We start from the raw sequence: 17803 nt of genomic DNA, 5'->3' as shown, positions 1-17803 counted from the left end.
TAATTAAACCTTACTATTCTCTTAGGAATTTGCAGATTCCCTTGGAATTCCATTTTTGGAAACCAGTGCTAAGAATGCAACGAATGTAGAACAGTCTTTCATGACGATGGCAGCTGAGATTAAAAAGCGAATGGGTCCTGGAGCAACAGCTGGTGGTGCAGAGAAGTCCAATGTTAAAATTCAGAGCACTCCGGTCAAGCAGTCAGGTGGAGGTTGCTGCTAAAATTTGCCTCCGCCCTTCTCTCACAGCAATGAATTTGCAATCTGAACCCAAGTGAAAAAAACAAAATTGCCTGAATTGTACTGTATGTAGCTGCACTACAACAGATTCTTACCGTCTCCACAAAGGTCAGAGATTGTAAATGGTCAATACTGACTTTTTTTTTATTCCCTTGACTCAAGACAGCTAACTTCATTTTCAGAACTGTTTTAAACCTTTGTGTGCTGGTTTATAAAATAATGTGTGTAATCCTTGTTGCTTTCCTGATACCAGACTGTTTCCCGTGGTTGGTTAGAATATATTTTGTTTTGATGTTTATATTGGCATGTTTAGATGTCAGGTTTAGTCTTCTGAAGATGAAGTTCAGCCATTTTGTATCAAACAGCACAACCAGTGTCTGTCACTTTCCATGCATAAAGTTTAGTGAGATGTTATATGTAAGATCTGATTTGCTAGTTTTTCCTTGTAGAGTTATAAACGGAAAGATTACACTATCTGATTAATAGTTTCTTCATACTCTGCATATAATTTGTGGCTGCAGAATATTGTAATTTGTTGCACACTATGTAACAAAACAACTGAAGATATGTTTAATAAATATTGTACTTATTGGAAGTAATATCAAACTGTATGGTGATAAGTATTGTTTTAATTCTTATGGTTAAAGGGAAATAGAGCCTTGCATTATACTCAAAACAGCCATTTGTGTGTGCAACCAGGGCACTGTAGACCTATCTTAGAGCAGCATCCAATGTGCTTTTCAGATAATATATCCAGTAAATGACCAGGGAGGCTTCTGTGCTGTATAGGGATTTAACCAGGCTTAGTGGTCCAGGGAGACTAAATTATATGGAAAACAAGTTTAGAATGTATGCTATCTAGTCTCTTATCTCTGATCCTTCTCGAAAACCATTTGAAATGGCTTCATCGATCAACATTTTTGTTAATTCTTCTGCGGTAGAGGTGAAAAGCAGCACATTTTTCCTAACTGGCAAGTGATCGGACTCATGTTGTGTGCTGATACTGTTTCTTCAGTGCTCTGAGTCAGATGTCAACTATCTTATCCTCCACAACTGTATAATTTAGGTTGGAGGAGAGTTAAAGCATTAAAGTAGAAAGCAGGAAATTTACTATTGATTGCCCTAATTTTAGGAATCATATCCCTAAAAATTAACCAAGAACACAAATGCAGGGTGGGGATGATAAATGAAAACAATGTATTTATTTCAGTGGAATTTTGCACATGTGAAAAATTTTGTTAAAGAGCCTAAGGTTTGTTTTTATTGTGGGAAACAAAAATCTTTTGCTAACGATGGCATTTTGAGGTGGTAAAGTCAGAGATGGTTTCCTTGGGGTTGAAATAGCAGCCAAAACATTCTTAGGCGCTTGGGATGTGGCTGTTGGCAACACATTTTACGGTGGGATCTTTAATCCAGTGATAAAATTTTAACTAAAAACAAGCCAAAAATGATAGGTTTCTTTATTTTCACTGAACAGGCAATTGAAATACATGGTACAAAAATAAGTGGTAAGATTATTGTAAAATGAAATGGACAGAATATTCAATTTAATTTTCCATCTGAGAATTTCACAATAAAATCATAGTTTACTTTGTATTATAGATGTGCTTGTTGGATCTATTCATCCTCGCATAAGGCAACTGAAAAATCCCTCAAGTTACCAACAGTTATGTGGGGGAAGTTGTGGTTTTTTTGGAAGTTTGTTTTTTGCCTTACTGATACCGTATAGAGGGGGAAAGAATTCAGAAGCTATTTCCTAAAACAGATGAATAATACAAATGTTAGTGTGATGCTGTGCACTTCAGTTTATACAGCAAGCTGTTCCAACTGTCAGCTTACTGGTGAGCTAGCAAGAAACATTACATGAACTTATTTTAAGATGTAAGCATATTTACATACTTATTTAGGTCTGAAAATCTAGTGTTCTTTCCCCCACAGCAGTCAAGACTGGGCTTCCCGCAAGATGTCTCCGAGTACAAACGCTTCAAGTAATAATTTGTTCATTTAATAAGGGGAATTCCCACTTGTCATATTTTAATGTCAGTGGCTTCCATGAATCAGCTATGGGAATAAGGGAAGTGTTCTAAGCCTGATTGGTTACAATCTCTGGGAAGTCCTTGCAGAACGACAGCCATTCTGGCCTGAGCAAAATGTCCCGTTCTTTGACTTGCGACTGAAATTGCCTTTAGCATGCATGCTGCCACTGCAGCATCTTTTAGGTCAACCCTACTTTATGTCCCCAGTTAAGCTGAAAAACAGCCCTGTATTGATACTGTCTCCTATCTGCAGATGAGCCTAGCCACGGAGCTGCAACACGAACCCAGGGCTCGAAACCGCCAGTCCAGCTCTTAGTACTACCACTTCCCCGTGGACTTCAATTCTACTGATTTAAAGGGACTACTAGGAAAGTTTACGACAGGTAACTATGGCTATGTCAGTGCAAGCTAATGCTGTCCTTCAGGCTCATGTGTACCAACTGCAGTCGGTGCAGTGGCCAGCCGGGCTCTCTGCGAGTCTGACCCCGCCACATTTGCCCATGGAAATGCTGCTGGCAGCACCTTCCTGGGATGAAACGATTTCAACCTGAGTCTTCAAGGTGGTCTTAAACTGCTTATAAGCACTGCTAAAGATATAATTAACGGTTCTGTTGATACTCTTCAGTGGCATTCATAGCTAGGTCCCGAGTATCTTCAGTCACACCTTGTTTCAAAGGGGATAAACAAAAACTTTCCTGGGAAACGGGTTATTCCGAAATAAAATACTGTGAAAATTCCTATCAGGTGAAGCTGGTAATCATTAGGCTGGATGGGAACAGAATGGCATACTCAGCATTCAGCTGCTATATCATTGGCCAGTCTGTTTCTGTAGGGTTGTCATCTTAGGTTTTTTGGTTAACCTAATAGAAACCGTCTCTCATATACTAGCAAATAAGTGGGTTTAACGCCTCAGGGCTATCCCGTAACACTCAGTAGAAAGGCACGTACCAGTTTATAGCCACAAAGAGAAGAGAAAATAGATCAATTCAAGAACAGAGGCCATTAGGGGCACCTGGTTTGGCTCAGTTCATGAGATCAAGGCCCACGTCCGGCTCTGACAGTGCGGAGCTTGCTTGGGATTCTCTCTCTGCACCTCCCCCGCTCGTGCACATATACTCGGTCCTTCTCTCAAAAATAAATAAACATTAAAAAAAATTAAAAGAACAAAGGCCATTAGACGTATCTGTCGTTCCTAAGGAAATTTTACATATACAATTATTTGCTCTGGAGGGGTTTTATCTTCTTAAATCTCACTATGGAACCAAGATTAAAGGCCTGAATTTCTTTTAAAGAAGTTAATTTTGTATTAAATGTTCTCTTCTGAGGAGTATCAGAAATCTCGTGAGAATAATTGTTCTAATGTCACCTTTAGATTTAAAATCTGTGCATTTTTTATAAACATAAGCTCTTCCTTTCTTAAAAGAACCCTCCTCAAATGAGAATCTGGAAGGAGTTTGAAAAAAGATGTTTAAGTGCAAAAAATCCTTTCCGTAAGTCCTAGCCCACCATAACGCTACAGATACTTGGCGGGGGGGGGGGGGGGGGGGGGGGGGCGCGGGCATGCTTTCTTCCGTGTTCATTCATGGCACAAGAGAAATGTTTTAAAGGTTGTTTTTTGTTTTGTTTTGATTTTTTGCAGAATTGGTTACCAGCAATAGCTGATCGTTTTGCTTTAAAAAGCTTTACAACTGATGATTTAAATGGTTGATCCATAGATTTCTTTTTTCCCCTATCAAGTTACGTATCATGCAACCAAACATTTCCCTTTTTTCCTTCCCTAGTGACCGCACGCCCCCTTCTTCCCTGATCTTGGACTGCTCTTCCAAGACAGAGTAGGAATGCGTGGATAGACGCGTCCTCCTAGAGGTGCCCTTTAGGTGTGGATAATCAGGTCCATAGTCTTGCAAAGCTCAGTAGCAGTTCCCTATGTCTGACACGTTTTCCTTTAAGATCTTACTTAGGCAGGCAGACGGAGCATTACTAAGCCCCTAAGATAACTTAAAAGGTGTCCTAACAACCCAAAATAATTTGAGAACTATTGATTTGGAGACTTAAAGTCTCTTCTAAAATCTTCAAGGGGGATTTATAAACCTAAGCTTAAGTTTATGAAAAGACTCAAGTTCCTGGCCAACCATTCAGTTTTTTCAGTCTCCTGGGTCTTCTGGTATGCCTGAGAATTCCATGTATTTGGTACCTTCTCTCTCAAACGAACCTTCTTTAAATGACCTTTATAGCAGGTAGACTATTTTAGGAGCTCTGCTGTTTTTAGCTGGATTGAAGGGGATGATAGGCCTGTAAGCCTTATTAGCATTATTTTATCAAAAACTGCAAAGCCACATGCTTTTGTTGAGAAGCACCAAAAAGAAAACCTTAGTTTGGAAGGATTCATTTTAAATAAAGATAGGAACTCAATAGCCCTTACTTCAGGGAAGAGAAAGGCATTTTAAAACTAGTTACATTAGAGTTAAGTTCCCCTTGTGATTTCAGTGTTATAAATGGCTCTTACAAGGGCTTCCTGAAAGCTTCCCACCAGCCAGGTTTTAGCCAACAGATTACATCTCTGCCTTAGAAGATGCCTGAAAGAGAAAGAGAAACATTTTTACAGGCAGAATGCAGCAGAGGAAGAAAGGACACCCGCAGGCACTGTGTTCATTTTAGAACTACAATGACTGTTGCTCAGATTTCCTTGATGCAAGTACAGGGCCTCCCTGCCCTGGACACACCTGGATTTTATCCTTTACTTTCACAGTGAAGTCTTACCTAGAAGGTCTGTGAGTGACGCACCACATTTTGGTTGCAGGAGAGGAAGTTTCAGGGAAAGCAGGTTGGGCAGTGGCGGCCCCACACTGGGCACGAACCCCCTCTGCTCTCAGCTCCTTTTCCCTATCATTCCCTGTTGGACTTTCCCAAAGATGAAAAGAAAGTTGGACTGTTAAGTCTCCAAGGCACGTTACCCCACCTATCCCCTAGCCCTTTTTAGAAGGGAGTTTGCAGAGATCATTGTTGGGAAGGGAGGGGTGAGGAATAATCAGTAAGTTGCTTGAAGATGGGCCAGAAGAGCCTCCAGAACAGGCAGCCTGAGAATGGCCCTCTACTGGAGACGCAGACATATAAAAAAGTAGGCACAGGGGAGTTCTGCCACTGTTGTCTTTGAGGGGTTGGAGGTGAAGGGACTGCCACGGAAGTGCGAGCATGGGGCACCCTAGTCCTTAGTGGGCAGTGGGGATGAAACGGAGTTAGTGGAAAGCACCTCAGTGAGCCAGCTTCCCACAGGAAGACCCCCAACCTTCTTCCTGGCAATGGCAGCATCTCCCTTTTTCAGCGTCTGGGTCTTCTAGCATCTCATTGTTTCAGTCACTGTTGGTTCAACAGTCTTCCAAGAGACAGTCAACCTTTAGAGCAGGAGCTCTGTACCCTCACCTGGCACTGGGGTCCAGTGGACACGTTTTCTTCTCTCGGGTTGCCTACTCACCAGACTAATCCCCTTCACGTCGGTGCTCCTGTGTGCCACTGGCGTGTTGTCAGGGATGAGGGTGCAGCCGGCCAGCATGTCCAGGGAAGCTAAGATGGCATCATACAGGCGATCTGCATGGCTCTCCAGCTCACTGGGCTGCTTCGAGATCCTCCCGAGGACATCCTTTAACACTAACAAATGAGGTTCAAAGCATTTAGGCCCCAAAAAAACCCCCCAAAAAAAACCCAACACCCAACATGTAAGCATGTTTTGGAAGAATCATATATAAGGGTGCAGTGTTTTACACAAAACAGGAACGTGGCAATAGTTTCAGGATGTCCACTCTTTTTAGCGGTGACTCTCTAGGGACTGCTGTTTGTTGCGCTGGAGAATCTGTGGTGTTAACTTATGATTAAAGCGGAGCAAAGAATCTCACTGGCTTCACTCTGGATTTACGTAATTCACCAAAAGGCACAGAAACAGGGTGCTCTGGTGACTGGTTATCATCCTCTGACCTTTACAGTTAAGACACAGGGCACACCCAGACCCTACAGGGCAGAAGGCTTAAATGAGACGAAACAATATGCCAAGATTAGGACACTGGGCCCCGCTGCCAGGTTCCTAACAGCTTCTACTGGCTGGGGAACTGTTACTTGGCATGTATGCAGCTAGTCTGGGAACGTATTTGGGAATGCTCGTGAACCTTTTGTGGGCCCTAAGCGAACAGACTTCAAAAGAAAATTACCTGAAAGCAGGCTAAGTAAGACAAGAGGTTAGTAAGGCCAAGATTTCCTCCCACAAGCCAAGTGTTCATTTGCGGAAAGGATAGGCTAGGTTCAGAGTGCATCACACACAGCAGGCTTGTTTTTCTCTGAGAAACCTTATTTCCTTTGTGAAACACAAAGGCTGCCTTAGCTTCCTGAGCCTTTATCAGCTGTGTTAACACTCTCTCTGGTTTCCTGCTACAGCTGCAACATCTGCCAGCAGCGGAAGGGAAAGGGGAAGCTGCGTATCTGCAGGGGATGCTGGCAGACGGTGGCAGGAGAAGGGACATGGGCTCGCTGTGCCGAGATCAGGCCCCCGGGGAAGCCACATGAGTGCCGTGTCATCTGGGCGGAGTGCCGTCCTGGCGAGGCCCGGCAGAGGAGTGCGGCCAGGGTGCACGGTGCAGCTCGTCTGTAAGAGCGACTGGGCTGGATTTTCCCCTCCAGACCTTTGCTCAGTCCTCCTGTGTGTCTGTCAGAATTCAGGGACCTTTATTTTTTTTTCTAAACATTTATCTTAGGATGTTAGAGTATTTGGTTGGGGCCAAGTAAAAGGAAAGCTGGGAGTAAGAATGAAGTAATCTTTCCCAGTAAGACTTTCCTGTTTTAATTGAACACATACACATAGGAGCCTGAATCGTCACCGCTAAGGAGTGTGGGCTCCAGAAAGGACTGGCGACACGGGCACCCAAGCACTGAGCCTAAGCGCAGCGAAAAGCCAGCTGCCCACAGGGAGGCCTCGGCAGGAGGCTGAGACAGACATTTCGGAGGGGGAGTTAGTTTGGTTCCTGTCCCTACAGTTGCACTGGTGATTGCAGAAGGAAGCAGGCCGTGGAACTGGGTAGGAGTGCTTGTGCCCAGGCTCTACGGACTCTGGAGGTGCGCCCCACAGAGAGCTAAGCAGTCCCACACATAGCTGGAGAAACCCTGTGCACGTCTAGGGGAACTTGTGATGTTCACACGACACCAAAGTTCCTCATTAGTCCAAGCCAAGGACGGGAGGGGCAGTGTGTCCATCTTAAAGAGCCTGCACATGTATCTGAAAATCACAGAAACCCCAAATGCCTTACTTTGGCAGTAAAATACCTTTAGACTCCTTTTGAGACAAGGGCAAAGTGAAATGTTATTACAGATTAAGCACCGAGAACTATTACTGGATTGGTTTTTAAATGAAGGTCAGAACCTGTAGTTTTTTAAGAGGCCCACTGTTCCATGCGGCCTCTGGGAGAGTTTCCTGGTATGGAGGGCTTTCCCTTCCTGCTCAGGCCCCTGCACTTCCAGACACAGCAGCGGGGGAGTCGGCAGAAAGGGGTTTGAGCCAGGCTGCCACTCCTTGTGTGGTCTCAGGCAAATTCACAACTCCGAGGTGAGAGTAAGAAGAGTACCTATCTCACGAGGCTGGGATTAAATGGGAAAAAAAAATTGGTACATTAACTACTTCACAGTGTCTGGCACACAGTGTTCAGCACGATGCTGATGTAACTACACGCAGCAGAGGAGGCTGGCGTACTGAATTCTGCCCCAGTAAAACCCAAAAAACCCTAGTGCAAGAGCCAAAACAAAGGCCTCCTGAGGGCAGGGGATTGCCAAGGGCTCACATAATTCACACCGGATAATCCCCGCTAGAAATCCTTCAGTAGTTCCCTGTCCCATTGAAACCCTTCTGCCTGTTCACAGCTTTCAACCCTGGTCATTTTTCTCCCCAGGGGAAGAAATGTCTGGAGATATTCTGGGTTGTCCCAACTGGAGAGGAGGTGCTACTCTTCTATAATGGCCGAAGGCCGGGGATGTTGCCAAACATCCCGCAACACACAGGACAACCCTCCTCACAAAGAAAGTATCATGTGGCCCAAGATGTTGATAATGCCCAGGTCGAGAAACCACCCTATACCACCTGCCTAACACGAACCCACCGCTGCTGGTCAGGACAGTGCCACCTCACTCCCTCTCGAGCCCGAGGGCCCCGCCCAGCTTTGACAATGTGGTCTGTTCCCGGGATAAACCACACCTCACTCCAAAACTGAGGCATAATCTACATGGGCTCTTTTAGCTCTTGGTTGTTTAGTCTTCTAGGAAATGAGGGGCTGCTTTGGCGATCCATCAGTTCTCTTTAAAGCTAGCATTCCCCCACCTCATCCTTCCCTATCCCATCTGCCCTCAGCAAGAGCAAGGCCGACTGTAAATCCTTGCACCCTGCAGGCTTAGGCATACTCTTAATGTCTGTGACCTCACATTTTCCTAAGTGGGGAGTCCATCCTACAGAATGAACTTGAGCTTACTTGGTATACCACTATCCACCTGTCCCTCTCTCTCATCAATTCACTTCTTCCCTTAGTCTGCTCCCTTAGAACAGACTGACTGCTCTCAGATGCTGAAACAAGTCTCCTTCAAGGCAGAACACAAAGCAGATAACCAGAGAGGGGTCCAGCCTGTGCTGGGATAGGAGCGGAACCCCTGAGGGCTCCCTACTGTGTATATCCTACCAGAGAACCAAAGACCGCTGGGTTAAAACCAGCACTCCTGCGCAGGTCACTACCAGGAAAAGGTAAAAGTGTGTCACTCTTGCAGGCTCCAGGCCTTCTACTCAACTTACCTTTCTGACCGTGACTGGTTCCCCCTGTGGCCGTGGGGCAACGACAGTGGGAGGGCTGCAGCCACAGGAATCTATGGCAGTTGGGGGGACGGGGGTCTTTACCAGTGACAGTGTGGCTCCCCGGACCTGCTGCCGAGGGATGGAGCGCGGGCTCAATTCAAATCTTCAAGCATCTCACCTGGGGTGTTATCCAACAGGCACTGAAGAAGAATCTCCCCTTTCTGTAAGACACTCTCAGTCAGGGACTGGTGTTCATCTATATCTTTCTTAAATTGCTTAAAGCATATGAGAAAATAAAGAAAAAAAGCTTCGTTACTATTGTTCTATAAAACTTACTCAAAATGATCCTCTGCAAAGGTAGTTCTATTCCCCTCTAACCTGGAAGACAAACCCACTCGATCTTCAGAATTCCCCAAGTAAACAGTACATTAGTTTAACTCTCCCTTCTTTGATTCTTTGAACCCAAAATAAATACAGAGTCAATCTTTTGTTTACAGTCTGACAAAAGAGTTTTCTTTTCCCTGGCAGAGCCTGGTTCATGAACAGATTGGGGGGCAGGGGTTCTTTTTGTTATACCTCACTGGGTTTTCTTTAAACTCACAACTCGCTATGGGATTCTCAAAACACAATGTCTTCTATTGTAACGGACCTGGGAAATGAGAGCCACGTTAAGAGGTGCCTCGACCCACTTCTTCCCGGAACGTCCTACTCTGTGCAGACCTTGGGCCTTGGGGAAGGCATCAGGGAAGCTGTGAGTCTCCCAAGTAGCTGACTTTTTTTCTCCTCGTGGGTACCAAGCCTTATTATAGCCGACTGTCTTGATGTTCCTTTAACGCTAAGACGTGTAAAGTCAAATCCATGACAACCTTTAGTACAGGGTACAGAACTTGGTGGTTCACATTCTCAAGTTATCATTTTACTCTTGGATTTAACCATATTCTTTAGTTTTCTTTTGCCCTAATACCTATGCTGATTATTTTATTCTTTAGTATTCTCTAGTTTATATGCTGCCATAAACCTACTGTGTTAAGACAGAGAGTGAGACAGAGTCACAGTAACAACATGTGGACACACACACACTTGCTTGTATGAGCTATCTAAGCGGGGGGGGGGGGGGGCGGGGGTCAAGGCAGCTCATACATATTCATAAGTCATGCACCATTCTGTGTGGGGAAGGGGCTGACAGAGCTGTCGTGCTTTATGACACAGCTGTGTGGTGACACAAGAGGGACAGTCTTCACTGACTTGTGAGGGTTAATTCCCAGCTCAAATCTCAGTTCTATCCACAAAACAAGACAGCTGTTCTGGCCAGCCTGGAAGGTGAGGCAGAGAAGGACAGTGAGGGATACAATGGAGGGAATGGACTTGTTCTACTTGGCACTTGCTCTGACGGGGATGGGGCCGAGGCACTCTGGAGAGACCACCCAGATAATTCTGAGGGCAACTTCCAGGCAGTTTCCTCTCCCCACAGCGGTACTGCCCCTGGACCCCCAAGGGGTGAGCCCTGCTCAGCTACACAAGCACACTCAGGAGCTGCGCGCAGAGGGCGCTGTCACACTCAGCCTTCTCCTCCTCCCTCTGGCACACTCTGGGCAAGGAACTCAGGGCCACCTCTCTCCACACAGCAGGAAGTAGCACTCCCACTAAGGCAGGACAGCTGGCCACCCAGTCGAGGCTCCAAGCCGGAACACCAAAGGCCTATCCTCCCTCCCGCCAGGATGTGCCGGGGGGCTGGGTTGGTGCTACTCTGGCTGAGGCAAGGGTCAATAACATCTTCCTCTGAAGGCACTTGATTAGGTTACAGAAATTCAAAAAACTGTCTCAGAAAACCCTTTCTAGACTAGCATCAGGCTCAGACCACAATTCCTAACTACCTCTGCTCCTTCAGAAGAGGTTAAAAATGCTTGGCCAACCAGACAGTGCTATGGGCCTCTGGGTAGTTCAGTCAAGGTTAATGTTATACTTTGCATAACCGTATAATTTATCCTCCAATTCAGAACACTTCTGAGAATGAAGGGGGACCTGTTGATAATTATTCTAGAACAGGCACAAACTATCATTCCAGATACACCTGATCTAAAGTCAAATGAACCAGAACATACAGAGACGTTAAAAATAACGGAACCTTAATGAAAAAGAGGCAAAAAAAAACCCCAAAACCAAAAAACCCCAAAACAAAACACACAGAAGCAAATTCCAGTCAGTGCTTTCCAAAAGAACTTTCTGTGATGATGGAAATGTTCTTTCTGCATTGCTCAATATGGTAGTCACTAGACAAATGTGATGCCCAGACACTTGTGATTGTATCTAGTGTAACAGAAATAGGAATCTTTAATTCTACTTCATCTGAAGAGCCACATGTGACTGGTGACTCCGTGACTAGTGCAGATCTATACTTAATCCCTGAGACATTTGGAAAATTACATTACAAATCATCCCTAAGGATATTAGAGGATGAATAGGTTTTCTCCAAACTCTTCTTGGCCTGGGAGAGAACTCCTACATTTTGCAGTTTTTCAACAAAAAGAATTTGGAAAGGACCTCTGATTAGATTTTAGGTAGAACAGTCAATTGCGCCATAACATACCGAGTATCAGTTATTTGAGCTTTTACTTTGTAATCAAGTACTTAGCCACCACTCTGGTGGCTAAGAAGCCAGGACCACATATTACCCGGTAAAGCTGCAGAGAAGACTTGAGACCTGTAAGATTGGACTTGGATGGAATCAGGTGGTCGGTGACATCTGCTATGTTATACAGCCAGCGGATCAGCTCTTCCAGCTGACAGCAGAATGTCTGTAGGCAAATAAAAGAACACATGGTGTTACTGACCAAGCTGCTGTTTACATTTTCAATCCAGGGGATGCTGGGAGAAAGACTGCACTTTGCTGGAGCGTTCCCTCACTTGAGGGGTCACTCCCCTCCCTCCCCCCAACCTGTTCCCACCCTGACTCCAGACCTCCGCCAGCACAATATGAAGAGCCCCACCTTGGCTGTCTCCCCTCAGCCTTCGTGACGGCAAAAATGACAGGCTGAGAAAAGCCTGCTCTGCACGTGAGAAGAGAGCAGCTAAGGGGAGGGGCCGTGGACAGGGAATGGCCCCAAAGCATGCCAACCATGGAAACCAATTCTCGAGTGAGCACCAGTGCTAACTTTGTTAACTGTCCCTGAGGAAAACAGAAGATAATGACTATAATCGCGACTAACTTGAACCTATGGCAGGAAACCAAGTGAATTACAACTGCTCGTCCCTGTTCTGTTCCCACAATGCCCAGGGCACTTGGCTCCTAGACTCCTGCTGGCCACTCACCCTAGGGAGGCTATGAGCCAAGCACTTTGCCTCGCAGTATTTCAGTCTTTTATCACAAAAGAGGCACATGCTAACATCTGTCCTACCTGCTTCACGGGACAAATGGAAACATCTACTGCACTGGCTCATGGGTTCAAGGTTTTCCAGCCACCTGTGCTGCTGTGTGTGTGCAGTGTCCATGCACTCACCCAGGACACAAGGCCGTATGTGGGACTCTCCATGTGCAGAGAGCCACATACCTGAACGTCCTAGTGTCAGGGACGATACAAAGCCCTCAACAAGAATTATTTCACGTAGGGGCACCTGGATGGCTCAGTCGGTTAAGCATCCGACTTCAGCTCAGGTCATGATCTTGCAGTTCGTGAGTTCGAGCCCTGCATGGGGCTCTGTGCTGACAGCTCAGAGCCTGGAGCCTGCTTGGGATTCTGTCTCCCTCTCTCTCTGCCCCTCCCCCACTCGCACTCTGTGTCTCTAAAATAAACATTAAAAAAAAAAAAAAAAAAAAAAAAAAGGTTTCATTGTAATCCATACAACATCCCTGAGAGGCAAGGCTTCACATTTTACAAATGAGCAAACTCAAAAGACTAAGCTGAAATTCCAAATATGGCAGTGTTATGATTGAAATTCAGATCTGTCTGATGCTGACGACCCCATTCCACAGGGTATTAATTCTATCGCCAGAGAGTCATGAGTCCACAAGAGGTTTGGTGATCAAAATGTCTTAGGAAACAGTACATGAAGTGACTCTAACTCCGAAGTGCCACCACTTTATCAAACTGAAGCTCTGAGAAGTCCTGCAGTCAAGAAAGCCATTTACCATTGTTTAGTTCAGACAATCGAGCCCAGACCTTTTTCGTGCAGAATACCTCTTAATCCTCAAGGTCAAGAGCTCTAGGAAACAGCCAGAAGTAACGGTTAAGCTTAGGCTCCAGCCCTTGGGGGGGCAAGTTACCTACCCCTTCAAGGCCTTTCTCCCAACTGTGAAACGACAACAATAGTCCTTATCGGGCAGAGGGGTGAGAATCAAGTAAACTGAGGCACAGCACAGTGCCCGGCACATGTAAGTGCTCAAGGTCACTAAATTTGATTCCCCGTGCACTGGCAGAAGAGCTCCCTCTAGGCAAAGCCTCTTGAACGTGGAGTTTACCTTCACACACTGCACGAGTGATTCTTTTCCGGGCTCTCCTTTCCCAGGAGGCTGCCCTGCAGCATCTAGGTCTAAGAACGCATGCCGATCCCACACAGCTGGCAAAGAAGAGTGTGCTCTCAGGGGTCCAGAGGAGACTCCCAGGGCCTGGCTGTTCCCCAGACCGCCTTCCCCTGCAGAGCCCCTTGCATGGATGAAGGAGCAGAGCAAACGGTGGTTCTGGCCCTCAGGGCCCCTGGACCCTCTGAGGGCAGCCTCAGAAGGAAGCTGGCTTTGGCTAGAGTCCGACGGGAGGGAAGCTGGCCCATCGCTGTCTGACACGTCGAGGGAGGTCTGCCCTTCGGCAGCCCCCGTGGGCAGGGTCACCAAGGTGGGGATGGAACCTAGATGTGAAACCAAACTAGAAACCTGCGTCAGCCGAGCGGGCAGGGCGAGATACTCGTCATCACTTTCCACCTCCTCTTCTGGTTTCCATCCAGATTCTGTGCAGGCAGGGTGCCAGACACCCTGGCTGGCTCCCTTCTCTCTCTCTGTCCGGGGCAAGGGCCACCCTCTCTCCCATGTCCTCCGCTGGGGAGAGCCCGCCTCAGGGTGCTTGCCCATGTACCCAAGCCAGTCCTTCACACCCCTCGGGGCTGGCTCTCTGCTCTCCCAAGGAGCATCCCTACCGCCCGGGGCTCTGGGGGTAGATGTGAGCTGGTTACAAGACGCCAACCCCACACTGCCCTGCTTCTGGGGTATGCCAGAGGACCACCGCCTAAGGCCTGGATCTCCGGGCCTAGAGAATGGCAGGGCAGAGGCCTCTGCTGATGGGCAATTCTGGGAGCCATCAGTGGGTGACTTCAGGGTGCTCGCGGGGGAAACAGAAAAGCTATCCAGGTCTACACCTGAGTCCTGCAGCACAGGGTCAGCCAGCACGTGGCTGTCAAGGTGCTTTGGGAGGTGAGGCTTGGGCCTGAGTGGGTAAGTATAGTCCAGCAGGTCTTCGTACTCTTTATTCGGGTTCCAGAGTGGGGAGTGGCGGTCGGGGGAAGGAGGTAAGGAGTCTGGAAGCACACAGGCCCAGTACTCGGCCTGGAAGGAGAGGCGCCTCCTGCCCAGCCCAGGAGCATCAACCCCAGAGGACGCAGGCTGTGGTGACCACTGGAGCCGTGGCCCTGACCCCACAGAGGGGGCTGAGTGGGGCGTGGCCAGCTCCAGGGAGGATGAGACCTTGGCAATGGAGCAACTCTGAGGTTCCGCCTTCTCCTGGTGACCCTGGAGACTGCTGCCCGGGGAGGAGGCAGAGACGCTGCGGCTGGAGAACTGAGGAACAGCAGTCCCTTGGCTCACCACAGACCTCCATCTTGTCGGGAAAGGGAAACCTGAGCTGTGAGGCTGCTGGCTGAGGTCCAGCGCCCGTGGCGACTCAACTGGGGACGGGTCATCTTCGGTATCAGCATCATGTCCTGAGCAGAGACCTGTGGCTCTGGGAACAGTAAGAGTCTGAGGTAGCTCCTCTGAGGCAGAAAGCCTGGTCTCCTCCATCTGTAACGACAGAGGGAAGAAAAAGCAGTCAAGTAAAAGCAAGCAAACCAAATTTCGTTCTTAAAGGACAACTTTGGAATGTTCCTTGGGGGCCTAGACGATATTCAGGAAAGGTCTTGAAATTAGAGCCCGCTATCCGATGCAAGAACCGGACAGCGTGCGGCTAGTGTCCGGCACGGAAACTCCGCGTGCTCCGGGAGGCAGACTGCCCTCCCCAAACTGATCTCGCCCTCTGGCCTCCATGCAAGCAGAGAGCAGGTGCAACTACGACAGCTCTGTCGTGCTACGGAGCCCGCCACCTAACTTCTGAGAAGCGCATCCCGGGCAGAAGAAACCTCTGACTGTGTGAAGGAAACATCCAAACCAACGGGCAGGTGATCCACCAGGCCACACCCTGCTCCGCTCACACCTGCGGGAACTGAACGCTGGCAAAGCGAGTCACGCGTTTCAGCCTCTTCCCTCTGAGTTTTTAATCTGCTCAGCGAAGAACCTGCCCCCGGGGGAGGCGGGATAGCACACCCGTTAAAGGCGTGGGCTTTGGAACCAGACAGACTCGATGCCAACCCCTAACTGCCACCTTCCAGATGTATGACTTTGGGCCTCACTTCCCTCATCTGTAAAACGGGGATAGTAACGGTACCACTTCCTCAGGACATGAGGATTAAAGGGGCTCACATGTGAAAAGCACAGGGTAAGAGCTCAACAAACAACAGGTACTACAACAAGCAGCCCATTTTTAGTAAGCTCACAAAATGGCCCATTTCTATGTTTGCTTATGTGCTTCCTGCCTCACTGAATCTCTCATGGGTGCCCTGAACTTCCCACCACCCCTGGTTCCCAGGCAGATGGGTCCAGTTTCTGTTTTCTCCCAGACAGGCATACTCAGAGCATCTCACAGGACAGAACTGCATGGGGCAGTATTCAGCAGCCGAGGCCAGAGTGATACTAAAGAGATCAAAGCCATCCCATGGAAGGCCTTGGCAAGCAGAACATAACAGGATGCCAGAGCCGGAAGGGACAGATCATTCAGGTCACCTTCCCAAGGCCCTCACCTTTCTGAGGGCCTGAAAGACTTGGTGATACGTCTGAGGTCACAGAGTCGAGGAGAACTCCTTGATCCATGGGACTCGTACTAGGCAAGGCTTCCCTGCAGTCAGGGAGGCGCAAGAAATTCTTCCCTAAGGACGGTGCCGCCTACTACGGGGGCTCCAAGCCTCTGCCAGGTTCCTTCGGTCCCAGGGGATCCAGTCTCGGAGCCCACAGCCCTGGACCCAAGTCTCCTCAGGGCTCCCCCTGAAGACTTCAGATCACCAAGTCAGAAACAAGACACGGCCCCATGGTCTAGCCCTCTGGGCAATAGATCTTGGCCATAGCATCCCCAGTCTTCACAAGGTCACCAGTCACACTTTTGAGGAACAGGAGACACTGTGGACAGAGTCCCCAGGGCCCAACTCTCCAGGTGAGCCTGTAAATCAGAAATCATCACACCCAGACTCCCTTAAGTCCCCACCTTGTACAGAAGCTGGGAAAGCAGGTAAGAGGGTGAGAAGAATGCTAGAACATACTGCCAAATGACCACATTAGTTAAATCTAAAGTCCCATTTGCCTTATTACCTACCTGGCTTTCCACAGAGTGCAAAAGGTCTCCAGTCCCCGGGCCAGCAGAAGGAAGCAGGCAACCAAGAGCAGGCTTAGATCTACCAGCTACTGGCTCCCTTCTGGTGTTGTTGGCCTGTGGCTGGTAGGCTCCAGAGGGGCTGGGGCCAGCCCTGTCACAGCAGGCAGGGGCAGGTAGCCCCTCTGTTCCCCACACTGGGGATGCAAGCCCGCCCTCAGCTTCCAGGTGTGGTGGCTGCTCCTGCTCCCCACTTGTGAGCCCTGGGGTGTCCACTTCCCGCTCCCTGCAGCTCCACTGTCCATAGGACAGGGCCTTGGTGTCTGCGGGGGCCTCCACCTCCGCCTTTTCTTCTCCCAAAGCCATTGAGATGTCACTAGGTCAGTGTTCCCCTGAGGCCTTCAGCTCTCTACAAAATGGGAAAGGAAAAAAAAAAGATGTATTTTCTGCATCTGTGTCCAGGAAACCTTGCTTTTTAATGATTAAGACAGACATTTGCACAGTGAAGGAAACCACCAATAAAAAGAAAAGGTAACCTACTGAATGGGAGAAGATATTTGCAAATCGTGTATCCTATAAGGGTTTAATATCCAAATATATAAAGAACTCGTACAGCTCAATACCAAAAAACCAAATAATGTGATTTAAAAAATGGGTAGACGACCTGACTAGACATTTTTCCAAAAAAGACACAGATGGTCAATGGACTCATGAAAAGATGCTCAACGTCACTAATCAGAGAAATGCACAGCAAAACCACCATGACAGGGCCGCCTGGGCGGCTCAGTCAGTTAAGCATCTGACTTGATTTCGGCTCAGGTCATGATCTCATGATTCCTGAGATGGAGCCCCCTGTTGGGCTCTGCACTGACACCAAGGAGCCTGCTAGGGATCCTCTCTCTCTCTCTCAAAATAAATAAGCAAAACATTAAAACAAACAAAACAACCATGACACATCACCGCACACCAGTCAGAACAGCTAGAACAAAAAGGACAAGAAATAACGAGTGTTGGCAACAAGGTGAAGGAAAGGGAACCCTTGTGCAGTGTATGTAAATCATTGAAACTGGGGCAGCCACTGGGGAAAATAGTATGGAGGCTCCTCAAAAAACTAAAAA

General features: G+C 47.7%; 2 protein-coding genes across 7 annotated transcripts in view; one reads left to right on the top strand and one right to left on the bottom strand.

Moving 5' to 3' along the window:
• RAB1A (RAB1A, member RAS oncogene family) overlaps positions 1-1841 on the top strand; it is a 30748-nt gene extending 28907 nt beyond the window's left edge. Inside the window, exon 6 of the mRNA XM_003984057.6 lies at positions 26-1841. Coding sequence (XP_003984106.1) covers positions 26-223 — 198 coding nt within the window. The 3' untranslated portion in view covers positions 224-1841. The remainder of the gene's footprint in view (positions 1-25) is intronic.
• Positions 1-17803, bottom strand: part of CEP68 (centrosomal protein 68) — a 30044-nt gene that overhangs the window by 2072 nt on the left and 10169 nt on the right. The window contains exons 2-7 of one of the 6 annotated variants that reach the window (XM_019827291.3): positions 16689-17094; positions 13544-15070; positions 11760-11882; positions 9266-9362; positions 5749-5921; positions 4783-4852 (exon numbers count right to left, since the gene is read on the bottom strand). In XM_019827291.3, coding sequence (XP_019682850.3) covers positions 4829-4852; positions 5749-5921; positions 9266-9362; positions 11760-11882; positions 13544-15070; positions 16689-17051 — 2307 coding nt within the window. In that variant the 5' untranslated portion in view covers positions 17052-17094 and the 3' untranslated portion in view covers positions 4783-4828. Of the gene's footprint in view, positions 1-1682; positions 5922-9265; positions 9363-11759; positions 11883-13543; positions 15071-16688; positions 17095-17803 lie in introns of those variants that run through there. The other 5 variants (XM_006930142.5, XR_006595632.1, XM_045054283.1 and 2 more) reach the window with 5 other exon arrangements.

This window comes from Felis catus, chromosome A3 (genome assembly GCF_018350175.1).
Source record: "Felis catus isolate Fca126 chromosome A3, F.catus_Fca126_mat1.0, whole genome shotgun sequence".
Classification (NCBI taxonomy): Eukaryota; Metazoa; Chordata; class Mammalia; order Carnivora; family Felidae; genus Felis; species Felis catus.
Note: the sequence above shows the minus strand (reverse complement) of the source record. Positions and strands in the feature narration are given on the sequence as shown.